Source organism: Dinoponera quadriceps, unplaced genomic scaffold (assembly GCF_001313825.1).
Source record: "Dinoponera quadriceps isolate SergipeBrazil2010 unplaced genomic scaffold, ASM131382v1 scaffold1069, whole genome shotgun sequence".
Lineage (NCBI taxonomy): Eukaryota > Metazoa > Arthropoda > Insecta > Hymenoptera > Formicidae > Dinoponera > Dinoponera quadriceps.
Genome location: NW_014555200.1, coordinates 1,372,408 through 1,393,571, shown reverse-complemented (window position 1 = coordinate 1,393,571; position 21,164 = coordinate 1,372,408). Strand labels below are relative to the sequence as shown.

At 49.3% G+C, this 21,164-nt stretch overlaps 1 protein-coding gene across 5 annotated transcripts in view; it reads right to left on the bottom strand.

Moving 5' to 3' along the window:
- The window catches only part of LOC106743484 (inaD-like protein), a 104,529-nt gene that overhangs the window by 16,990 nt on the left and 66,375 nt on the right, over positions 1-21,164 (bottom strand). For 4 of the 5 annotated variants that reach the window (XM_014617370.1, XM_014617368.1, XM_014617372.1 and 1 more), the window contains 4 exons: positions 15,557-15,662; positions 12,674-13,905; positions 11,775-12,358; positions 1,819-2,899 (listed from right to left, as the gene is read on the bottom strand). In XM_014617370.1, the coding sequence (XP_014472856.1) occupies positions 1,819-2,899; positions 11,775-12,358; positions 12,674-13,905; positions 15,557-15,662 (3,003 nt within the window). The remainder of the gene's footprint in view (positions 1-1,818; positions 2,900-11,774; positions 12,359-12,673; positions 13,906-15,556; positions 15,663-21,164) is intronic. The other variant, XM_014617369.1, reaches the window with a different exon arrangement.

Below are 21,164 nucleotides of genomic sequence, written 5' to 3'. Positions count from 1 at the left end.
ATCGCGAGCCACCCCGTTCGAGACGGATCGTAGCCTGTGATTTCCGATCCCCTCCCCTCCCTTGCAACACCCGCCGTCATCACCCTGTACCACCGTCCTTTTCTCCCTCTTCCGCCCCGCTTCAGTTATCTCCGATCGTTCATTCTCATTAATCTCTCATTGGTTAGTCGTTAGTGTCGTCACGCGTTAAACGAATTAAAGCGATTATTTAACACCGCAATTCGGCGGCCGGTATAATAATCGGATAATCGATTACATCCCCCCGCTAAGCGGAGAAACAAACGCATCCGGTTTAATTAGTAACGACCTATGCGTATACGCGTGTATGTTTACGTGTGCATATATTTGCGTGTGTGCACGACCGGTGCATTATTCATCGTTGAATTATGATTCGCATGCGTAATGTTAATTACCCGCGATGCGAGAGAGGGAGAGTACCATAACGCGACGCCTGAAGTTTAATCAAACGTAGAATTACAGTGTCCGGACGACGGCGATGCACCCTCGCGACGCATCGATTCGGTTGGTCGTTTTGTCCCTCGAAGGAAGACGAGAAAGAGGAGAAAGACGGGGGGAGGAGGGGAAGAGTCGTCGGGACGAAAGCCAATGATCCGGTTACCAGTTTCCCCGTCGGCTTAACGTCCGGGGGAAACTACCCCCGCGCAGATAATGCACTTAACCGGCGCGACGTCCGCGGACCGTGTCACATCCGATAACGTTAGACGTTTCGCCGGCAACTCCGGTCACGAGCGCGCGCGCTCCTCGAAGAAACTTCCGCACGAAGGCACACGCTCGCGATTCGCGCCTGTTTTGTTGATGCGAGAGATGACGGGAGAACAAGTCCGGGTTAATCGGTGAGACTCTCTTCTCCGGATAGAGCCGTTGGCACGACGGTGTTATACACGTGCGAGCGATCGGTTAATTGATTCCATTAAATCCCATTCGCCGGCTATCGTTTCCGATAGCCCGCTCTCGTCGATTACTAAAAGCCTTTTAATTCTCGCGTCACGACGAATTTATCCGCGCGTCCATTAAAACGCCTACGCGCGACCGGACACGCCGAGAGAGCAAGTCGCTCGCACGTGTGTATATATACAACGATATACTTATTATTTGCTGGGACGGTATGAATTATCGGACGGGATTATCGAGTTACGGCACGCGTGAGAAAGACGGACGGATAGATCGAGTGATCGGCTGATTGGCGTCCATTTGGCCCGACCTACTTCGCCCGGCACTGTGTCCGAATGTTTCAATAGCCATCGTAACACTCCCGATTTTAAAAGCGAGCTATAAAATACCGGGGCAATATCGGGGCGAACTAACTCGCTCTCTCGCTCTCTTTCTCCCTTCCCCTATCTCTCTCTGCCTATCTGCAACGGCGGCTATATTCGTTGCGTGCTAATAAAAGAGATACGAAAAACTGCGGTCGGACGCGAACAGCGTGTGAGAAGCCGCGTCGGGATTATCCGGCGCATTGATCGGATATCGAGGGGGAGAATTTACGAAAATAATAGAATATAATTTCGGCCCCCGGCGCGCTCATCCGATGTCTTTTAATATCCGCCGTTGCCGCGTGACATCGGGCCGCGAACTGCGTCAATATCAGCGCGTAATTCCACAAATATACATATAATAGATCGGGGAAAAAGCGCGATTTCTCCGCCCCGCCCACCCTTTCGGCCTGCCTCGTGTCGGGGGTGAGAGCGCGCGCCCGTTAATTTCGCGACCTCGCGCGTGAAGATGAAATCGGGGAGATTAGGCGATTGGAAAACGCGCGCAATTTCCGAATGGCCTTGACGGTAATGGATAGAGTACCTTTCGTCGTACCTTTCCGCCGACGATGCTGAGTCCCAGGCTGGTTTTCGGCTCTCTGTAGATCTCCACCAGTCTCTCGGGGCCCCAGTGCTTCGACCAGGTGACGTCACCATCGTGTTCCCTGTGCGTGACGGTCATGTCCCCGGCGCCCTCCACGAAGACCACCGTGGGGAACTTGCGCGGCGAGCTCGAGCCCGACGAAGGCGAGCTGGCCGGTCTGCTCTGATGCGTGCTTCGACGGCCGGTGCTCACCTGATCGAGCAGCTCGTCGTCGCTGCACTGAATCGCCTTCGACTCCTGGTAGGTCTGCACCTCGACTTCTCGCCGTGGGCTGCGGTCCTCCCGCGACTTGTCGGGCGACTTGGCGATGTCTTCGGGAACGCACTGGATACTCTTCGACTCCTGTTCCGACCTGGCCGGGCTGCCGGTGTTTCTCCAGGGGCCGTCGAGACTACCTAAATCGTCCAAGCAACACTGGACGCTTTTGTTCTCGCCTTGGGTCTGCGTCTGCACCTCCCGTCGGGGACTCTGCAAGTACTTCTGGCCAACGTGGAAGGGGCTGACCCGGGGCGGCTCTTCGCACGGGCTCGACACGCTCTGATCGGGACTGCACTGCGTGCTCTTCGACTCCTGCACCGTCTGCGTCTGCACGTCGCGCTTTTCCTTCGGCGAGTACTGCGTCTCCTTGAAGCTATGCTCCACTCCCTCGAGGCTCTCCTCGTAGATCTCGCGGCTCCAGCTGTCCGGTGCCGACTTCAGCAGGTCCTCCAACGAGGACGTGATCACCTCGTGGAACAGGTGGTCCGATTGGCTCTCGAGAGTCTGACTTTGGTACTCGAGAGAGTGCTCCTTGCAGATCAAGCTGTCCTCCTCCTGCCTGCGGGCTACTTCCTCCAACAATGGCGACCGTTTCTGCTGCGACGGGCCATAATCGCGAGCCCTCCTCGAGTCCTCCCCGGCTCCCTCGTCCTCTCGCGGCGCTTCCTCCGGACTCACTCGGTCGACAACGTTGCCGAGCCTCGGAGGGATCGCGAGGTCCTTCGCGCGGATGGACGGCCTCGAGTCTCGTCGAGCTTCACCGCTGAGGAAACCAGCAGAAACCAGCGGATCAGAAGCTGAAAATGGCGTTGCCAATTGCGCGCAACGCTTTTCTTCATCGCGACAAGTTACGGCCGTGTAACTCAGATTGCGCGCCTCTTCACGCGAGTTGAAAATATTTTTAACGGTGACGTCACGTCACAATTGCGTCGGGCTTGACGATACAAATTAACGGCTGTCCCGGCTGTCGCATTTATGCGATCGATCAAAACGACGCGATGGTCATTCAAATCGACAAATTACGTCCGATAGATAATAATTCGTTATCGTCAGCCTTTATCTTGATATGGGATTTTTATCTCGAATACTTTTGTAATTCAGTTATTGTTGTATCTTTTTTCCTCGTACGAGACGCAAGAAAGTGCAACTAATTGTGTATTTTTCTTTCAATCCTGGTAGACGTTTCATGCATTTTTTGAGCGGTTATTGAACATTGATACATTAATTACAATCTATCCGATAAAAGCTTTACGGCTGACTTTTTGGTTTAAAATAACGTTTTACCTCTTAAATCTTTGTCTTTAGGGCCGGTATTCATATTTGAGTTTTATATTCGAGATCGTCTTAAGTTTATCTTCAGACGTTTCGTAGACAATGAAATGAGCCGTACAGCATCTGAGGATAAACTTAAGATGGTCTTAAATAATTTATCGAACTGAAATAGATTTCAGACTATGAACACCGGCCTAAGTAATGTACAACAATGACTGTTTCGCTTCTTGAGTCTTAAACTAAAAAGCTATTTTGTTTATGATTGATGGCAAATCGCTGTGTAATAAGAAAAATAAAAAAATGATAATTTAGGTAAACATTGAGGACATAAAATATTGTCTTAAAGGTACAGGTATGTCATTCTGCTAAGGCTCTAACTTTTCCTACCGTACAAAAAATGTGCAAAATCTGAACCATTATATACTGAACGAATATAAAACAATGAATGGACAAAACACTTTTGATTCACTTGATTAATAAACAAGCCTGCTGCTCATGAAATGAGCAATTTTGCCCCAGAAGTACCCTCGGATAAAACTCTATCAAGTTTTTGTCCATTGTCTCCACGCGGTATTGTATTTCAACTAATGAGAATGTATTAATATCAAACAGTAACTAGGTAGGTGTCTAGGAAAACTGCTTACGTCTCTACCAGGAATATCTACCATGGAATATTTCTTTCCCATGTACTTAATAAATAATAATAATAATAATAACAACAAGTTTTACAGGAACTCGATAAGAACATATTTCCAGGAAGGTTTTAATTGACAGAGCGAAGGACGTGTTTACGCGGCGCATCGAAAAATGCGCTCGGATTCATCCTCGGTGTTTTCACGGTAAAACGCGCGATAAAAATGGAAAATATAACGTGGGAAATTCTATATTACAGTGGGATACACGTTTTAACGCGCGGTATCTCGCGAAATAGTAGTGAGAATAGCGCAGTAGGATAACACGGACGGGCCTCTACGCGTGTCGGTCGCGTGTGGGGGCGATATTCTCGTTGCGGAACGTGCGCACATTTTCGATATGTATACACATGAACGGTATAAATCCCATGCGGGAACGTGACGGACTTACTGGTGTTTGCGTTCGACAGAAAAAGCTGTTACGCATTCGGATGCTTGTGATATTCGGCCGGAAGATAACTCGATATTGCTCCTGATACAAGACCACTTATAGCGCGGTGTGTCTATTATCTTCCCGCAGCATCGTATTCAATACGCGCTCTCCTTTATATCATTAATAAGCGATGCCTGATCGATACATATTATATTATACGTAGGCTGCCAGGCTGCTTTTCACGGACTGTTTCGAAACTCGGCTGAAGTTTGAATAACCGAAATTACGGCAAAATGTACACACACACACATTGAAGCGCAAATTCGTTTGCTGCTTTTATTAGCCTTTCATTGGCTGCAAATTTTATCCGTTAACTGCAATTCGTTACGCTTTGTGTGCAAATAAATGCGGCAAAGTTACAATGTCGGCCAACGGTGACCCACATGGAAGCCAACGCGTTAAATAACAACGAGATAGGGAAATGTGACGATCGTCGAGTCAACTTTGATATTTCTTCGATTGTAGAAATCATCCGCTTAAAATCGCCAAACCGCGTGTCGATCGTATATTTCTCTCGATTGTACAACCGCGCCTGATTCATATTAAATTACCCTTTTAAAATATTCATGTAAATTTATTCAAACAGTCATTTTATCGTTAATTGTTAAATGACATTACTTCATCATCGTAACCTTCGCGAAGCGCGGCTTCGCTCCGGTAAGATCGATATACCGAGTTCGACCGGACTCGAATATAATTTGCGCGACGAGTTGTGAATTTTTCAAATGCGCACGAGGCGATCCTCGTGTGCCCCCCCCTCCCCCCCTTTCTCTCCTTTTCTCGTACAATATACTTTTATATATCTCTAACATCTGTCAATTGCAACGAGCAGCGTCGAGAGCCGTCGAATGCAACGAGCTCCCGACGGCCGTCTACGCGCGGATCCAACGGCAAGCAAGGTCGATCCTTACGCGACGTGCTGGGACTTCAGTTATCTGTGCGACGTTTTCGCGCGTGGCTCACTTCCGGTCCCGTCTCTTTGCTCTCGCGGACGACGAACCTTCACCTCTCTCTTCTTCGCTGCCGGCGACGTCGTCGTCGTCTCGTAGCGGCTCTTCGGAGCAAGAAGGCGAGACGGCGACGTCTCAAGGATGCACGAGTGAGGACACGTCAAGGGAGTGCACTCGAGGGCGCGTCAGGGAGGAAAACGCGTTGGCCAACGGAGGTTCACCGCGCGAGGAGCTCTCCTCGCGTTACGCCGTGAGTGGTCGGAAGCCAAGGTGTTCACTGCCGTGTCTCCGGCCGAGCCGGCCGTGCGTCACTGCAAACTGGCTTCCTCTGATCTAATAAACAACACTTTTGCTTCTCGCTGGGCGCGTGTTACACACACACACACATACGGAGAAAGAGAGAGAGACGAGCAGACGGTGGCCGCGAGCCGGCACACAGCGAAACGCGCGAACACGAGCGCGCAAACGCGAGCGCGGACGCACGCAGACTGAAGGAGACGCGGGCGACTCGCGTGAGAGAGAAAGAGAGAGAGAGAGAGAGAACTTCACGCGTATGCGTGCGCGCTTCCGCGGCGCGACGGCGAGGGTGGACTAAGCGTGCATGTGGGTGTGCATGTGTGTGTGTTATGTACCTACGAGAGATAAGTGAGCGCGTATGTGAACACGGTATACGTAACCGCGCAGGAGGAATGGACGCAGAGGCGTGAGAGAGTACACGTGTACTTGCATGAGTAAGTACTTATGAGAGAGAAAGAGAGAGAGAGAGATTGCGCGACGAGTATGCAGGACGTTCCCACTTGAAGCGTACTTGGCGTGACAGATTTCACCGGCGAATCCGGAATCGATTTCGCTCGAGACAGGAGGCAGCCCGATAATCTTCGAGTCGTACAAAAGACAGCGAGGCGTAATTCGCGCGAGCCCAAATCCTCCGAGGGAGACGGGGCATCGTAACAGCCGGAGTCACGTTTCCACGGTTAATTTCGCGGCTGGAATTCGGAGTCTGACGGAATCTTCGCTCGGCACCCGAATACACGCGACGCGACGAAACAAAGCCCAGGAGAGAGAAGAAGAAAGAACTGGAATTTCGCTACGAGAGAGCAGGGTTCACCGGGGCTCACCGTAGCGGCGGAAAAATCTAATCCCCGAATTGTTCGGGGAATCTGTTCGGCGGCGGTAAAATAACAGTCGGTCGAAGTGGGACACGCTGTATATGCATATCGTGTATGCAGAGCAGCTCCGTGAGAAATGAGAGCGTGTGTGGAGGTATGCGGCCGAGTATGTGCGCACGTATGCGAGCCGCGCGTGTGTCGCCGGCGAAGTACGTGGGACTGCCCGAACGCCCGGGCGAAATCGAAAGATGCGGGCGTGTGTGCGCGCTCGCACGCTCCTCTCGCCGCACGTCTGGGATCCGCGCGCGAACGCACGACGTGTGGAAGATTCCCGAAAATACGCTGCGAGGACACGTACGCACGCACGTGTCGCGCGAGCGCGCACGTGTGTACGCGCGTAATCGAAGAAGCCATCCGAACGGTCGCGTCGACCGAGCCAATTTTCGATAAAGGCCAACGAGTTCCCCAGTCGCGGAATCTCTCCGGATTGGCGAGCGCGATTTTACGAGGCCGCGAGAGAGAGAGAGAGAGAGGGGACACGTCTTCGCGAGATAAATTCGTGAAATTCGATTTGAATTATTACGTGCGCGCGCACAGCCTCTCCTCCTCGCCGTCGTCCGGCTACAATTCCTCCTCGCGAATTAAAAACGGATTAAATTAAAAACGAATTAGATGGAAAAAAGAAAAATGGCTAATCCGCGCGTGACGAATGAAAATTAAAACACGGGCGAGCGTGGAACGTGAGCTCGCTGCGAATTCGACAAATGCGTCCTTAAATCGTAATTACCATACGTATCGCACGTAAGCTCTGAGTGGGTGCGGTTATCTTATCGAAAATTTATCGTTTCGATAATGAGAGTTGATTGTTCGGGCGAAAAGCTGTCGTTAGCGCATCTGCCGGGCGCGCGCGCGAGCACGCTGTCGTTGTTCAGAGGACAACGGTAATAATGTTACGAGGTGTCGGCATTGCCTCGCCGTTAAATTAGCGATAAATTGCCGACTGCTTTGTTGGAAGAGGTTTCGCGCGGAGGATGTGTGTGAGTACTTACGCGCTCAAGACGTACCGCCGGGCGTACTATGCACGCACCGCGCGCGTGTGGTGTACGTGCGGAGTGTCGTCTCGTACACGTTAAAGCTCGTAAAGTAAAGCTCGCAAAGTAAAGTTTCCTCTTCCTCCTTGCTTCTCTCTCCCTCCGACATCTCTCCGCGGCGATCGCGTCTTATCGTATCCCCGTTCCGCCGAAAATTACTTCTCGGTACATCCAGGGGATTTGCCCTGCGATCCTCGCGCGTCATCTTCCCCGTCGGCTCCTCGCCCGACACGCAGGCATGTCGAGTGAAATGTAAAGCTCGCGCGCGCGCAACGGGAGAGAGTGGTTTTAATAAGATCCAAGCACGCATAGCAGAGCGCGATATCAGGAGGGCGAGGGTAAGAGAGTCGCGTAACAAATATTGTCCTCGGCTGTGTGTACACGCGAAATGGCACTGATTGATGCCGGGATGACGTTCGCCGGCTTCTAAATATTAGTATGGACGGTTATAGAGCGGCAGGGGCTTATGTCAGGGTCGCAATTAAAGCACTCTTCGCTAGAGACAACGCGATCGATCAATGAACACGATGTGTGTCGCCGGAGTTGGCATTCCTATTTCGGCATCGCCGATCCGCGGGTTTATCAAGAGTAACCGCATGCTTGCGCGCTCGGTCCGTGTCGCTGCTTGGAACGCGTCGTTCCAAGTTTCCCGTTCGAAGCTCGAGCGATGGTTTTTTTTTTTTCAGTCGAAATCTCACCGCCATTCCTTTGCGACGTCGGCGACATCGCACTGATGTCAAATCTGAAATTAAAGTAGCTGGCCCGTGACTATGTTAGGGAGAGGTTGATGTAACACGAAGAAGCTCGACAAATCTACGTTAAATGTTTATGAACATGATTTATGATATGCAACTTTGATATACTATAATAGGAGAGTATAGTAAACTTCCGCAATGTTTGATGTTTCACAATGAAATAATTGTTTTTTGCGCTAATTGAGTTAATCAACGAGTTCGTTCGCCGGTTGTCGAGAAGTAGAGAGAGAGAGAGAGACGATTCGATGCTAAACTGGGTGATCGCCATTATTTCTTAAATACGATCCCGCCGGTGTATATACGAACTTCTCCACTGTTCTCTGTATATTGTGCGATATTCGCTCCTGCTTATATGCGTTACGGGTCCGCTTCTCTCTTCCCCCCTCTCTCACTCACTGTTTATCTCTCTATCTCTCGAACCTCTCTATTTTTCCTGCACATCGTGTTTATCTACGTTTCTCTATGCACGACCAGCTATTCCGCTTTGCTTGCCACGCCACGTGCTCTTTTTATCCGCTGAAGTTCCCGTCCCCACCTTCCACTCCGTCTTCTTTACGTTCTCTTCAGCCTTATCTGTCTCTCTCCCCTCCTCTTCTCTCCGCCCTCTCTTTCTCTCTTTTTCCTTGGCCGCCGGCAATTCCGCGCGCATCTTTTAAGTCTCTTTAACGTCGTATATCTCCGCCTTCGCTCCTTCGCAATTCCGCTCGTCCTTTTCTGCTCCTTTGTAACGGCGCTTTTATCTCTTCTTATCCTCCCGTGTCGCATCGCTCGCGCGTTTGTCTCTCCAGCCAGTCGGCCGGACGGACTGCCATACACCCAGCCGTCTTTTTCTACTTCGCGAGCTGCATTGTCCGTCGCTTTTCGCCAGTGCGTGCTCCCGTGCTCTCTCTTCCTCGCGAAACGAGGTCGTCCTGCTATATCCGTCTCTTTTCCTATCTCTCTCTCTCTCTCTCCTAGTTTATTACATCACAATCTCCGTGTGTCTGCCTTTCCTCGCCGACGTCACCCCCGTGTCAATCCACGTCCGCCGGTGTTTCGGGCTTTCTCGCGCCACTTGACGCTCACCGCTCGGCTGATCCCCGACTGTCTGTCTTCACTTCGCCGTGCGTATCCGGCCGCGCCATACGCGCTGCTGTGTGTCGGTCCCGTCGCGACCTTTTCCACTGTTTCCGCTGACATTTCGCTCTCGCTCTCCCGCCTCCCACCGACATCGCCGTCGGCCTGCAGTTGGAACCCCCGGTGTTCCCCGGCGCGGTCCGTATCCACTTCACGTTCGAATCTGGCAGCCGTATCCGAGCGTGTCAGGTCTGATCCCGCTCTGCCGTATCTACTTCGGCCGCCGTACACGTTGCTCGCTTCGTTATTTCGCCGTGGCAGCTGCGTAATTCTCACAGCGGCTTCTTTACTGCCCCGAACTTGTTAACGGCGTGAATAGAGATAGAGCGGAGAAAATCTAGAGGAAATCCGGGTAAAATCGCACGGGCGCTGGGCGCGCCGATACCACGGGAAGGTACGTGAGAGCGTAAAAAGAGAGAAATAAATATCACTTCGGGCGCGTTCGAATCGTGAGGTCCTTTATATGCGTTGCGCGGAGATCCCAGCGCGAATCTGAGAGAGCCGTAAAAAAAGAAACAACACTTCGCGGTAAGTGCTTTCTTCCGTGGGTGTACGGGCGCGCACGAGCCCGGCGAGAAGTTTGCGGCGTCGTAAATGTAGAAGTTAACCGGCGAAAAAGTTCTCGCTGAACGAAACGGAAGGTAGGTAAAAAGGAAGAAAAGGGGAGAAAGAACGGAGCGGAAAGAGGGAGAGGGATGACTTAAAGGATGATAGTTTTCGTCTTCCGACTCCGCTGCGACTGCACGAGCGTTAACATTTATTAAGTTGCAAATGAAAGAGAGAAGGAGGAGTGGAGAAGAAAGACACGTCGTTCTTGAGAAATAACGAGGTGGAAGGAGCACGGATAAATTAGCCAGCAGGCGGAACTCGCAGCCGGTGAACGGTGTGTAGGCTCATTTAATGTTTCACGAGAAACATGCGCGGGTGAAAGGTCACGAGGGTGAATTTTTCAACAGGGTGCGCGCCGAGTCTCCGTAAAATTTTCGGGCCGCGAGCATTCGCGGCGTATTAACGGCGACCTAGATTCCCAACAAATTGTACGAGCTCTTCGGGGTTTCTACGGCCACGTGTGGTAATCCAACCCTAATCGGGACCGACAAACTTGCCGGACAAACAATATTGTTTGCAAATCGACATTCGAAGCCCCGAGCGGCAACGTCGCTCGAACTTATAACTTGATCGACAGATCGCGCTTGTGATACCGCAAACGAAATTGCGCGCTCCCTCCTTGCGCGTCGCATCGCAGGATCGATCGTTTTTCGTTCGCGCGAGTAATCATCGAGATATCCTCTTCTCGTTATTGTAATCGGGCATTGGATAAAGTAAGATGTCACACGCGATACGCGGAATGTTGGCTAAATTCCTACGCTGACAGAAATATCAGAGTTGACGATATTAATGTACGAGGGTGGAGGGTCAAATATAAACGAGCCTTTTTAAATTGCGCGCCCGTCGGCGGCGTGAGGGGTCTGCAGCGTTTTGGACAGTGGACACACGTTTCTTTCCCACAGTTCGGGGAAAGAACCCTTTCATGGGCTCGGGTGAAGCAGTGGTACAACGAATTTAAGAAAGGACGGGAGCGTGTTGAAAACATTGCCGCCGTCCCCGCATCACGGCGCAAAACACCGAGACTGTTCGAGAATTCATCGAAGGCGATCGGCACTTAACTGTTCTTGAAATCTCTCAGGAACTTCAGTTCGAGCTGCCTATCGATCAAAAAGGCGCGGCATTCCGATCAGAAGTGTGTTGCTTCTCCATGACAATACCAGAGCCCACACCGCAGCAGTAACACAAGAAAAATTGGCCGATATGCACCGGGCTGTCTTAGAACATTCACCCTACAGCCCAGATCTGTCACCATGCGACTTCCATATGTTTGCGCCACTCAAGGAAACCCTTGGTGGACAGCGTCCCAACAAACGAGGAGGTGCAGCAGTTCGTGTGCAATTGGTTTGATACACGTCCGCGAACTTTTTCTGATACCGGGATTAAAAAATTACCAGACCGTTGGAGGAAGTGTATATAGATAAGATGCGGGACTATGTGGAAAAATAAGAAAAATGTAAATTAGAATTAATTTTGAAAAATATATGGTTTTTATGCAAAAGGCTCGTTTACGTTTGATCCACCCTCGTAGAAGGAAAATTTCGATTAGAGATTTCACGAGTAGACCCGTCACTTCTGCGAGATCGATGTACACGCGGCAAGCTTAAATCTTACCTCGGGACGTCTTCCCTCGCGTCCTTACTCGTCGCGATCTTACTCGCAGGGTCGCCGTCCGCTTTCTCCGGCTCGTGCAGGATCGTGAGCTCCGGTCTGTCCGGCTGCGCGATGCTACCGATCTTGAAAGGAAACCGCTCCTGCACCTGGAGCTTCGCCAACCTCTTCGAGCCTTCGCTTCCAGTCCGGCTGAGTCGCCTTTCCTTGTCCTTGCCACCTTCCACCGCGTCGTCGACCAGTTCGCCGTTGTCGGAGACCTTGGACAAATCTAAGAGAATCTCCGGCTTGAGATTCCTCACGGAGACCTTCTTGTTCTCGCCGGCGGTCGGCTTGTCCTCCGCCAAGGTGCTCTCCGAAGTGGACTTCGCCAAGGCGGGCAGCTGCAACGACGAGACGTCGGCGATTTCCGGCGACGGCGCTCGCGTCAGGATTTTCGGCCTGAACGTCTCGGACACGACAGCTACTTCCGGCGGCGAGTGGATCTCGATCCTAGTGGCCGCCTCCTCGAAGCGTATCGCGGTCGCCTCCTCCGCTGTGATAATCCTCGCGGTCACCAGCTGCACTTCCGGCAGCAATTCGGTTACCTAGCGTACAGCGCGGTCGACATTACAGAAGACGCGTCACAGCTGGAGAAATTCTTTTTGAAAAAAAAAACCTTTCTTAATTATGCAGGTTAAAGGACACTTTGTTGTGTCTAAGTAACAAAAGAAAAGGAAACGATATAAATTTCATTCTTTGTGGGACTCAAAGTGTCAAATGCAATACTCGTTTGCGCGGATACTTTTCCTTGTTAAGAATGTTTTCATAAACAATGAATCCCAGCTGAAACCTTTAATCAAAAGTTACTCAAGGTCGGAGTCCTTCAATCTGCATTGTTAGCTTCTTTCTCCTTCACTCACTTGCTCGCTGGTGTCCTCGAAGAAGATCTCCTGCACGTCCTCTTGTATCCTCACGCCCTTTTTCTCCTCCAACAGCGATTCCTTCGAGGACTCTCTGGAGAAGGAGTCTCTCCTCTTCCTCAACGAGCTGGGCCGCTTCACCGGTTCTTGAACCGCTGTCGATTCCAACTGCTGAACGTCCGAGAGGGCCGCAGGAGCTCGCTCCAAAGTTCGCCGTTGCTTTCTGACGTCCCTCTTAGCGTCCCTCGCGGGCGCCATCGAGTCTTTCACTTCTTCCGCTTCGGGCACGCTCTTCAGGCTCTCCCTGCGCTTCGTAGGCGCGACGGACGTTTCGGGGGTCGTCGTCGTCGTCGCTGCGTACTCAGCCTCCCCGTCTTCGCTAATGGCCGATGGACGTTTTACTCGTTGCTCCTCTACGACCTCGGGGGGCATCTCCGGAAACTCCGCCGCTTCGAGGCCGCCGCTGTCCGGGTAAATCGGGATACTGTGCCTCGTCAAGAACTCCGTCACCCTCTCGATGCACTCCTGCTCCTTCAGGCTCTTCCGCTCCTCCCGCGAGCGTCGGTAAGTCTCGTCGTGATCCTTCCTCTTGGAGTCCTCGTCCTCCAGCGAGCCCACTTTCCGTCTCGCCGGTTCTGCCCTCCGGTCGACGGCACGCTTGTCCGATTTCCTCGATCGTTTCTTACCGTCCTCTCTCCCCGCGAAGACCTTTTTCTTCGCGCCTTTCTCCGACGAGGTGTCCGACTTCTCCAGCGTCTCCTTCGACGTGGACGTACGGCCACCCTCGGACTCCAAGCTGCCGAGACGTTTCAGGCTCTTGCCGCGTTCCCGCTCCGTCACCTTGGACGCTTCCTGCGCGCTGGTGGACGGCTCCCCGACGGGCGGCTGCTTCTTTAACTTGACCTTCGGCGCGACCTTCTCTATCCTCGCCGTCACGTCCTTGCTGTGCCTGGGTATCCTCGTGGTCTCCACGATGATCGTGCCGCCGTACGACACGATGCTCGTCTCCTCGTGCATCGTCTTCGACGTCGTGGGGTAGAACTCGTGGATGATCTCGACGTCGTTGTCGACGTCGATGTACCGGGTGGGCGAACGTTTGTCGCGGTGGTGGAGTCGAGGAGGTCGCCGTACCGGGCTGCAGATCGGTGTCACCGGAGAGGCGTCCTTCCAGTTGTCCTCATCCTCCTCGTCCTCGTCGATCTCCGGCTTGTTCGTCGATGATTCCGTGAGGCCTGGAGAGAAGGGTGTCGTTCGTGAAGGCGACGTCGGCCGATCCCGGACGCGATCTTGGGCCTTCGAGACGGCCGGGTAAATTTGCGCGAATGGAATCGGCAGATTTGGCGATTTAGGCTCCTTTAATTCACCTAATTTTCTCCGACGGGACGGAAACTCTCATCGATGAGTCGTAACAATAAAAATCAATCGCCTCGACCGAAATTCGCCACCGCCGCCGTTTGCACTCGCGCAGAAGGATATCGCGTGCCGCGAAGCGATGCATTAAAGCGCAGTGCGCTTTTCTATGGTATCTATAAAGGAAGCTAATCTAATCGCGGCGCGGGATCAAAATTAATGGCATTTTCGTATATCGCGGACTGAATGGTAATGGCAAATTGCCACGTCACGTGGTGTATCCTCGTGTGCGCGCGTGGGCGGAGAGATTTTGCCTCTCTGTCGGGGGGAAGGGAGGAGGAAGGGGGAGGGGGCTCGTATAGAAATCGCGATAATGCCTCGCGAAACGAGGCACGACATATTCTCGTTTCGGAACAATGGCAGCATCTGAAAACGGCCGTGCACACACACACACACAATACGCGCATACACACGCGCGCACACAAACGGGAAACACATCGTGACCACGTGTGATTGAGTGAGATGTGATTTATACAAAGACGCTTTTGAAATATAACACGAGCGGGATTTACGAAAAGTACACCTCGCAAAGCGGTGATCTGTATTCTTTTCGCGAGATAGCGTTAATCATTATACGAGCTATCTCGCGATCCACACCGGACGATTTCTCATCGGGAAGAAGAATGAAACTCGCCAACGAATGTTCTCGAGATTTGTCTCCGTGGATCTGATCCCGATTGTCTCAATCTTCTTCGTATAAGAGATTTCTAAACGTAGAGATTACGCAAGAGGTACAAAAAGATGATTCTATTTTTTGATCGATGGAGATGTCAAGTTGATTCGGAACCCAGATAGACAGAAATGCTGAACGTAGTATGGAAACGTTTGATATATATACTTTGCAACAGCGCATGTTTAAAATATGCTTGTTTTCAGAAATACTCATTATCGTATCGTTATTTTAACCCAAATATTGACTTCTTATTACAACAATAATTCCGGATTAATTACTTTCTCCTTCAGACGAAATAACGTAGCAATATGTATGGCATCAGAACATCGTCGCAATATTGCCGCAATTTTCATCAGAGATAATTTCTTTCATATACTGAAAAATTCCTCTTGTATGAGCACGCATCTTCATTAATCACGATGCAGACAATATACCAAAATATGTCTCTCTACCTGGGATTTTTTTCTCCACGCGCTGTAAAAAATGTTGACAAGGACTGATTTTAACGCAGGTCAAACAACATGTTTTTTACTGCGTGAAATATACGTTTCATCTGAATATATCTCTACTGGAAAAATTCTTCGTTACACATATCGATAGTTGTTTCAGTGTTCATGGGAGAAGACTCTCTCGAATCGATCGAATAATAACACTATTTGTGATATCATATATAGGAATAATATTTCACAAGAAAAGAATAAAGGAAACACCGAAGAGGCTTGCTATGTTGTCGGGGTAAGGGTCGACAATGGAACGCGATCGCTTCGGCGATTTCCATCGAGTCGAGGACGACGACGTACCTGATCTCGAAGAGAGCAGCTCCTCGAGCTCGGCCACGCGATCGGTCGTCTCGCTCTCATTAGGAAAACTTCTGCTCCGTTTGATCTTGCGAATCGGCGTCGCCCTCTGCCGTAGAATCGAGCAGCGCGGGGAACGAGCGGGGGGAACAAAAGTCAGACAATTAGTACAATTAGTGCGACGGCGATTAATTGCGGCGTGCTCGTCTACTTCGCGGTGAATTCTACTTGCTCGTCTCGACGACGACAATTAGCTTACGCGCGAGTACTAGCTCTAAAGTGCTCGAGGAATTTACGATCTCGCTGATCGAAGGAGCGATTGCGGTCGAGCAGACGAACCGGCGACTTTTGTTCGTCATTTTAAGTGCACACTGTAAAAAATGGTCCCTCGAAACAAGTCGAATCGAGTGAAACGAACTCACCTTCGGGGTCATGCACGGCGAACTAGCTGCCTTGATTCTTTCAACTGAACTTCGGCGTTTATGTAACCTTACGTTCGTACGAAGAAAAATTTCATTCAGTAATCATAAAGTCGATCCAACGTATACTTGGTCATATTTATCATCTAATTTACTCATTCAGAGAGACACGGAAAGAAATGCTGTTGAATCAATGTAGAATTTCCAACGGCGCGTATAATTGGAGTAAGTCTCTTCTCGATTCGATGGCGAAATCAATGAAACTAATATTTGAATTGTTGAAAAAATATATGCCGTATTAGTTTCAATAATATTGCTATTCAATCAAGAAAATTCACACCAATTACGCGCGCTGTTGGAAATTCTCTTGGTATTTTTGCCGTGTAAAATTGCTCGTGTGATGAGTTGAATCAACCTAATTAAAAGAACATCTACATCATACGTACAACTACGCTCTAGTTCTTCGTTAACTTCTAGTCTGTCGGATAAATTTTGCAGTTCAAGTTTTCTACGTCAGTTCGTCGATCCGCCTCGACTTTTCTCCAGCTGGCATCGACTGCAGTTTGTACGACGAAATTCGCGTGACCCCGTTGTTCTTTTCGCTCGATTCTTTTGCCAGTGCGCGCAATTTGGTGGATTCACGGTCCTCAATATTTCTCGGGGAACAAATGCGCAATGCTGATGGACTGCCGGGCGAAAATTTTTACGCAGATAACATCAGGCCGCGGCAAAATGTAATTTTCATCGACGGGACATCTCGCGCGCGTATAATTTCATTTGCCCACGAGCGCGCGCGAAAGAGAGAGAGAGAGAATGCACGGAACGCACGCACGGAATGTATTAACATTAACATGCTAATCAATTCTCATGTGTATGCGTCACCGCAAATTTTGATCTATGCGGAATTAATTCTGTAGCGTGCGGCGACATAATCCCCAATTTCAACGTGCCGGAAAATTTCCAGCCCGACACCGAGTGCATCGCGGCTAATAAATGTCAATGCGTTTAATGAATATAACGGGCATAACAAACCGATAATGAATACAATTCGACGACAGAGATCGACGAATCCTCCGACACTTGTACGAATCTCAACCCCCGGGTTATTTTCCAGAGGGGAGAAATATGACGGATTGCAACGTACAGATGTACAAATATATCCCGAACCCGTTACCCAACAATATGTTTAGTTCGTAATCTCTCTTCGTTGCCGATAATCCAATTAGGGGAATAGTTTCGTACAAATAGGATAGTAGGGAAATCCGCGAGTGTCGATGCGCGAACCGTCGTCGTGTAACCGTCTCGTCGCGAAACTGATTCGTCCGGATTGAGAGCGGACTAAATTCGAATGGATCATGCACGGAACCAAAGGAGGGTTTAATTAAGGTAGTCGGCCTGTCAAACTATTTTCTTTGGAATCCTTTCAAATTTGGGGCTGCACATTGTTGGAAATATTGTATGCACACCTATGAAATTAGAAAATGAATAACCATTCGAAAACTGAGGCGTCCGCAACTAAAGATTAGTACAACCAAATAATTTGGTTTCGTACACTGTATACACGGTATTGTAGTATATTTAATTTGCGAAACTAAATTATTTAGCATTTATTATATAAGGAAAATATTTTTTCGTTCAATAAATAATAAACTTATGTACGAGCCTGTAATATCACCACTGAAAATCCGGCGCTTTACGGACCGACCACCTTAATTGCCGCCTTCGGCAGAGAAAATAACCGAGTGAGCGCTTAACGATAATCATTCCAGGTCGGTAGATTTGATCTCTTGAATCCATCCAAAGATTTAGAAGAACACTTCGGTCATAAAACATAATCGCAAACCGCTCACTCAGCTGATTTCTCTGTGATTTCTCTGGGCGCAATTAGTAATTGCGTTTAGCAGAAAAAGCATCTTAGCAAACCCTTTGTGATTATTGCTTCTGATTCTGATTGATGCATTCTCGTGGATTTATAGAAGATCTGAAAGAATACTCCAATCACATACAATGATCACGAAGGGTTTAGTAAGCTGCTTTTCCTGCTGAACGCGGGTAGTGTCGACGGGCAGACACATGAACGGTCCCGAAAGAATTCGGAGCCGTGAACGAAGTGCCGACATCGTACAGGATAAGCACTCGTGAAAGCAATTACGCGGCCGGTGCATCGGAGGAAACTGCAATTACGAGCGTTTACCGATGGCGGGCATCTATTTGCACGACCTATTAACTAAATTACATCGGAGAAAGCGCAGGGCCGACGCAATTAGATAATTGATGAGGCCGCCGGCGAGAACCAATTCCGCGCGCGCGGCGAATGGGCTTCTTTTTTCCCCACCGCGGATTTGCGAGGCGGGATCGCTTTCGGCAGATCAATCACGTGAGCGTCCGCCGCCGGGCCGACACGGAGCCACTTTCGGGGGAGACACTCTTCGATCCTCGCGGGAACAAAAAGACGGACGGATCGTTGAGAACCGTTCCAGCGCGGCGCTGGATCGTTTAAATCGACAGGCGGAATTTATCGTGGGCGCGCGCGCGCTCTCGCAGGCCGATTAACTTCTCGTAGCCGCGCGATAAGTTTTTTTTTACTTGTAAATTGATGAGACACGCAACGGCGACGCGCTAATAATCATCTTATGCGAGCGGTCTAACGCAAGCAAAAAAAAATGCGTTTGTGGAAACTTACCTAGAGAACTCGGTATATTCTCTTTCTCTCTTACTAGAGATTATCGTCCACGCGATTCGTGCGATTCGCGCCGTTAACAATGACGGATCGAGTACCAGTTGCATCGCGGAACATCCATATTACTCTGATAGATCGTTATCGATATCGAGAAAATTCGTGCGAGAGCGGAGAGTCGTCGGGAATCGTCCGAATTCGAGCGATGGCGATCCCCGAGTCGAAATTTTAGTCCTACTTTAAATCTAATTCGGTTCAACATTGAGACCCGTATTCTAAACTCTCTTTCATCGGTAAAAGTGCCTCGAAAAGTAGCTTGGAAACTACTCGATTGACTGAGAAGCCGCGTTTAAGGCACTTCTATCGATAAAAGAGAGTTGAGAAGACGAGCCTAAATCTTCAAAGGCCTTTTAATGCGTTCCTTTGATGCTATAAAGAGGAACTTATTTTCTTTCTCTTGAAGACTTAAAGTAGAATTTAAGATTTCGACTCGAGTTATATCGACTGAGAAGCGGACCGATTCTCCGAAGTTTCGTCTTCTCGCGCGACTCGCAATTCGCAAGATAAAATTCTCTCTTCGGAGAACAATAACGAAAAGCTGCGAAAATAACACCAACATTGTCCGACGATATTTCGTACTATGGTATCTTCGTATATACATACACACATACACACACATCTCATACTTTGTCTCAGTGTATTCTTATATTTCTGATAAAATGTAACAAAGTGTTAGTGGTACAATTTCATAACGACGGTGTGAACGTTAAATACATCGAGAACGGCGAGGCCGAAAAGGAAATTACAAAGTCAAAAGTCGTGTTCGTTAAAATCATTTCCTCCCATTTTTCTTTGGTATTCTTTTTTTCTTCTTTTTGATTTGACAAGTCGCAGTGAGAATTTTCTTATCGTAACGAGTTAAACGAGTTCCGTCGGCGCGACGTAGAAAAGAAAGGGAGACACGTGTCGTGCCGATTATCGTATCAATTATCCACTGATTGAAATCGTGAAGCTCGAACCACTGGCGAAAAGGAGAAATCTCGGAGATAATCGAATAAAAGGACGGGACATTCGGTATTTCTTCTTGATTTTTTTTTTCTTTTGTTTTCTCTTTTCTCCTCGCGACCGCGCACACAGCCACCGCGCGTGGAATTACACTGAGTACGCTCGTTGCTCTCGGATACCGCGGCCCGTTGTTTTAAAATAGGCATAAACGAGGACAGTAGTATGCTTGATCATGGTAACTTTTATCTTCTGTTTCCGCTTTGGTTTTTCTCTGTTTTTTCTCTCTCTTTCTCTTTCTCTCTTTTATTTTTCTATTTTGTTTCCTTTTTTCTCTCTCTTTCTCTTTCTATCTCTCTATATCTTTCTTTCTGTCTCTCTATTTCTCTTTTGGTCGGTAACTGCGGTAAATGTGTAACTCGCTTCGGAAATACGTCCGCCCCGACGCTTACGCCTCGCTCTGAAAATGAAAAAAGAAACGTCGTGGTTAGAGAGATACGCTTGAATGTTCTTCGTGTGTAACTTATGATATTTTCGACAAATGTGATTTTTTAACCACGCGGCATTCGCGCTAAAATACTGTCTATGTGTGTTCATACGTGTGTCTGCGCGCAATGTGTGTGTGTGTATGCAGCACGCTAGCTACGCAGCTACGCCTCTGTTCCTTTCGGTTGCGGCTTTTCATTTCGCCCGGTTTCGCGGTGAATACACATCGCGAAGCGAAATCTACGCTCGTACGTTGGACGAGACATTGGGAAGCACAAGCGGGCGTAAAGGATGCAGCTGAGAGGAACAGATTTAATCCTACGTGCGTTTTGCGATTATACACGGCCGCTCGAAACGCACGATGGGAAGAACAGAGAGAGGGAACGGATTTGCGTTCGTGTGGTGTCAGATATCAATATGCACAATTATAGACACATAATTTTCACAGATATGTCAATATATCGAACGAAACAGCACGTAGGAAGAAGCATGAGAAGAGATCAGCCAAATATTTTCCAGCGCATTCGGCCATTCAAACGTCAGATCAAAGTTACACAGGTCAATTGCCTTGTTAAATTTGATATACAATTGTTTACCGCGCGTCTCTAGCGAGATACTCGGGTCTGAATTTAGAGTTCAGAGATGTGTGAGTTTTTCACTCGAATGACGAGTATAAATACAATGTCACGCATGGGCTAAAGAGTTCAAATGAGTATTTAGCCAGATGTCGAGTTTTCCAGTTGAATCGCCATCGCAAATACAACGTCACATACGGCCCTAAATTCGAGCTTGAGTGTTTCACGTGAGACAAGTCTCAAGTGTGCAAAGATTATTAACACGAGCCTCGGTGTTAACAAGACGCACACGGCCGGTCTCGGTGCGACGAATTTCCGTCTTCCCGCGTGATTCGTTAACAAGCGTAAGGAAGGCTCATTCCGATCGTTCTATCGCGCGGCAAGATAACAGACGGGGGCTCATATTTTGCGTGCGATAAGCAATTCTCCGAGTCTGACCTCGTTTTCCCAGC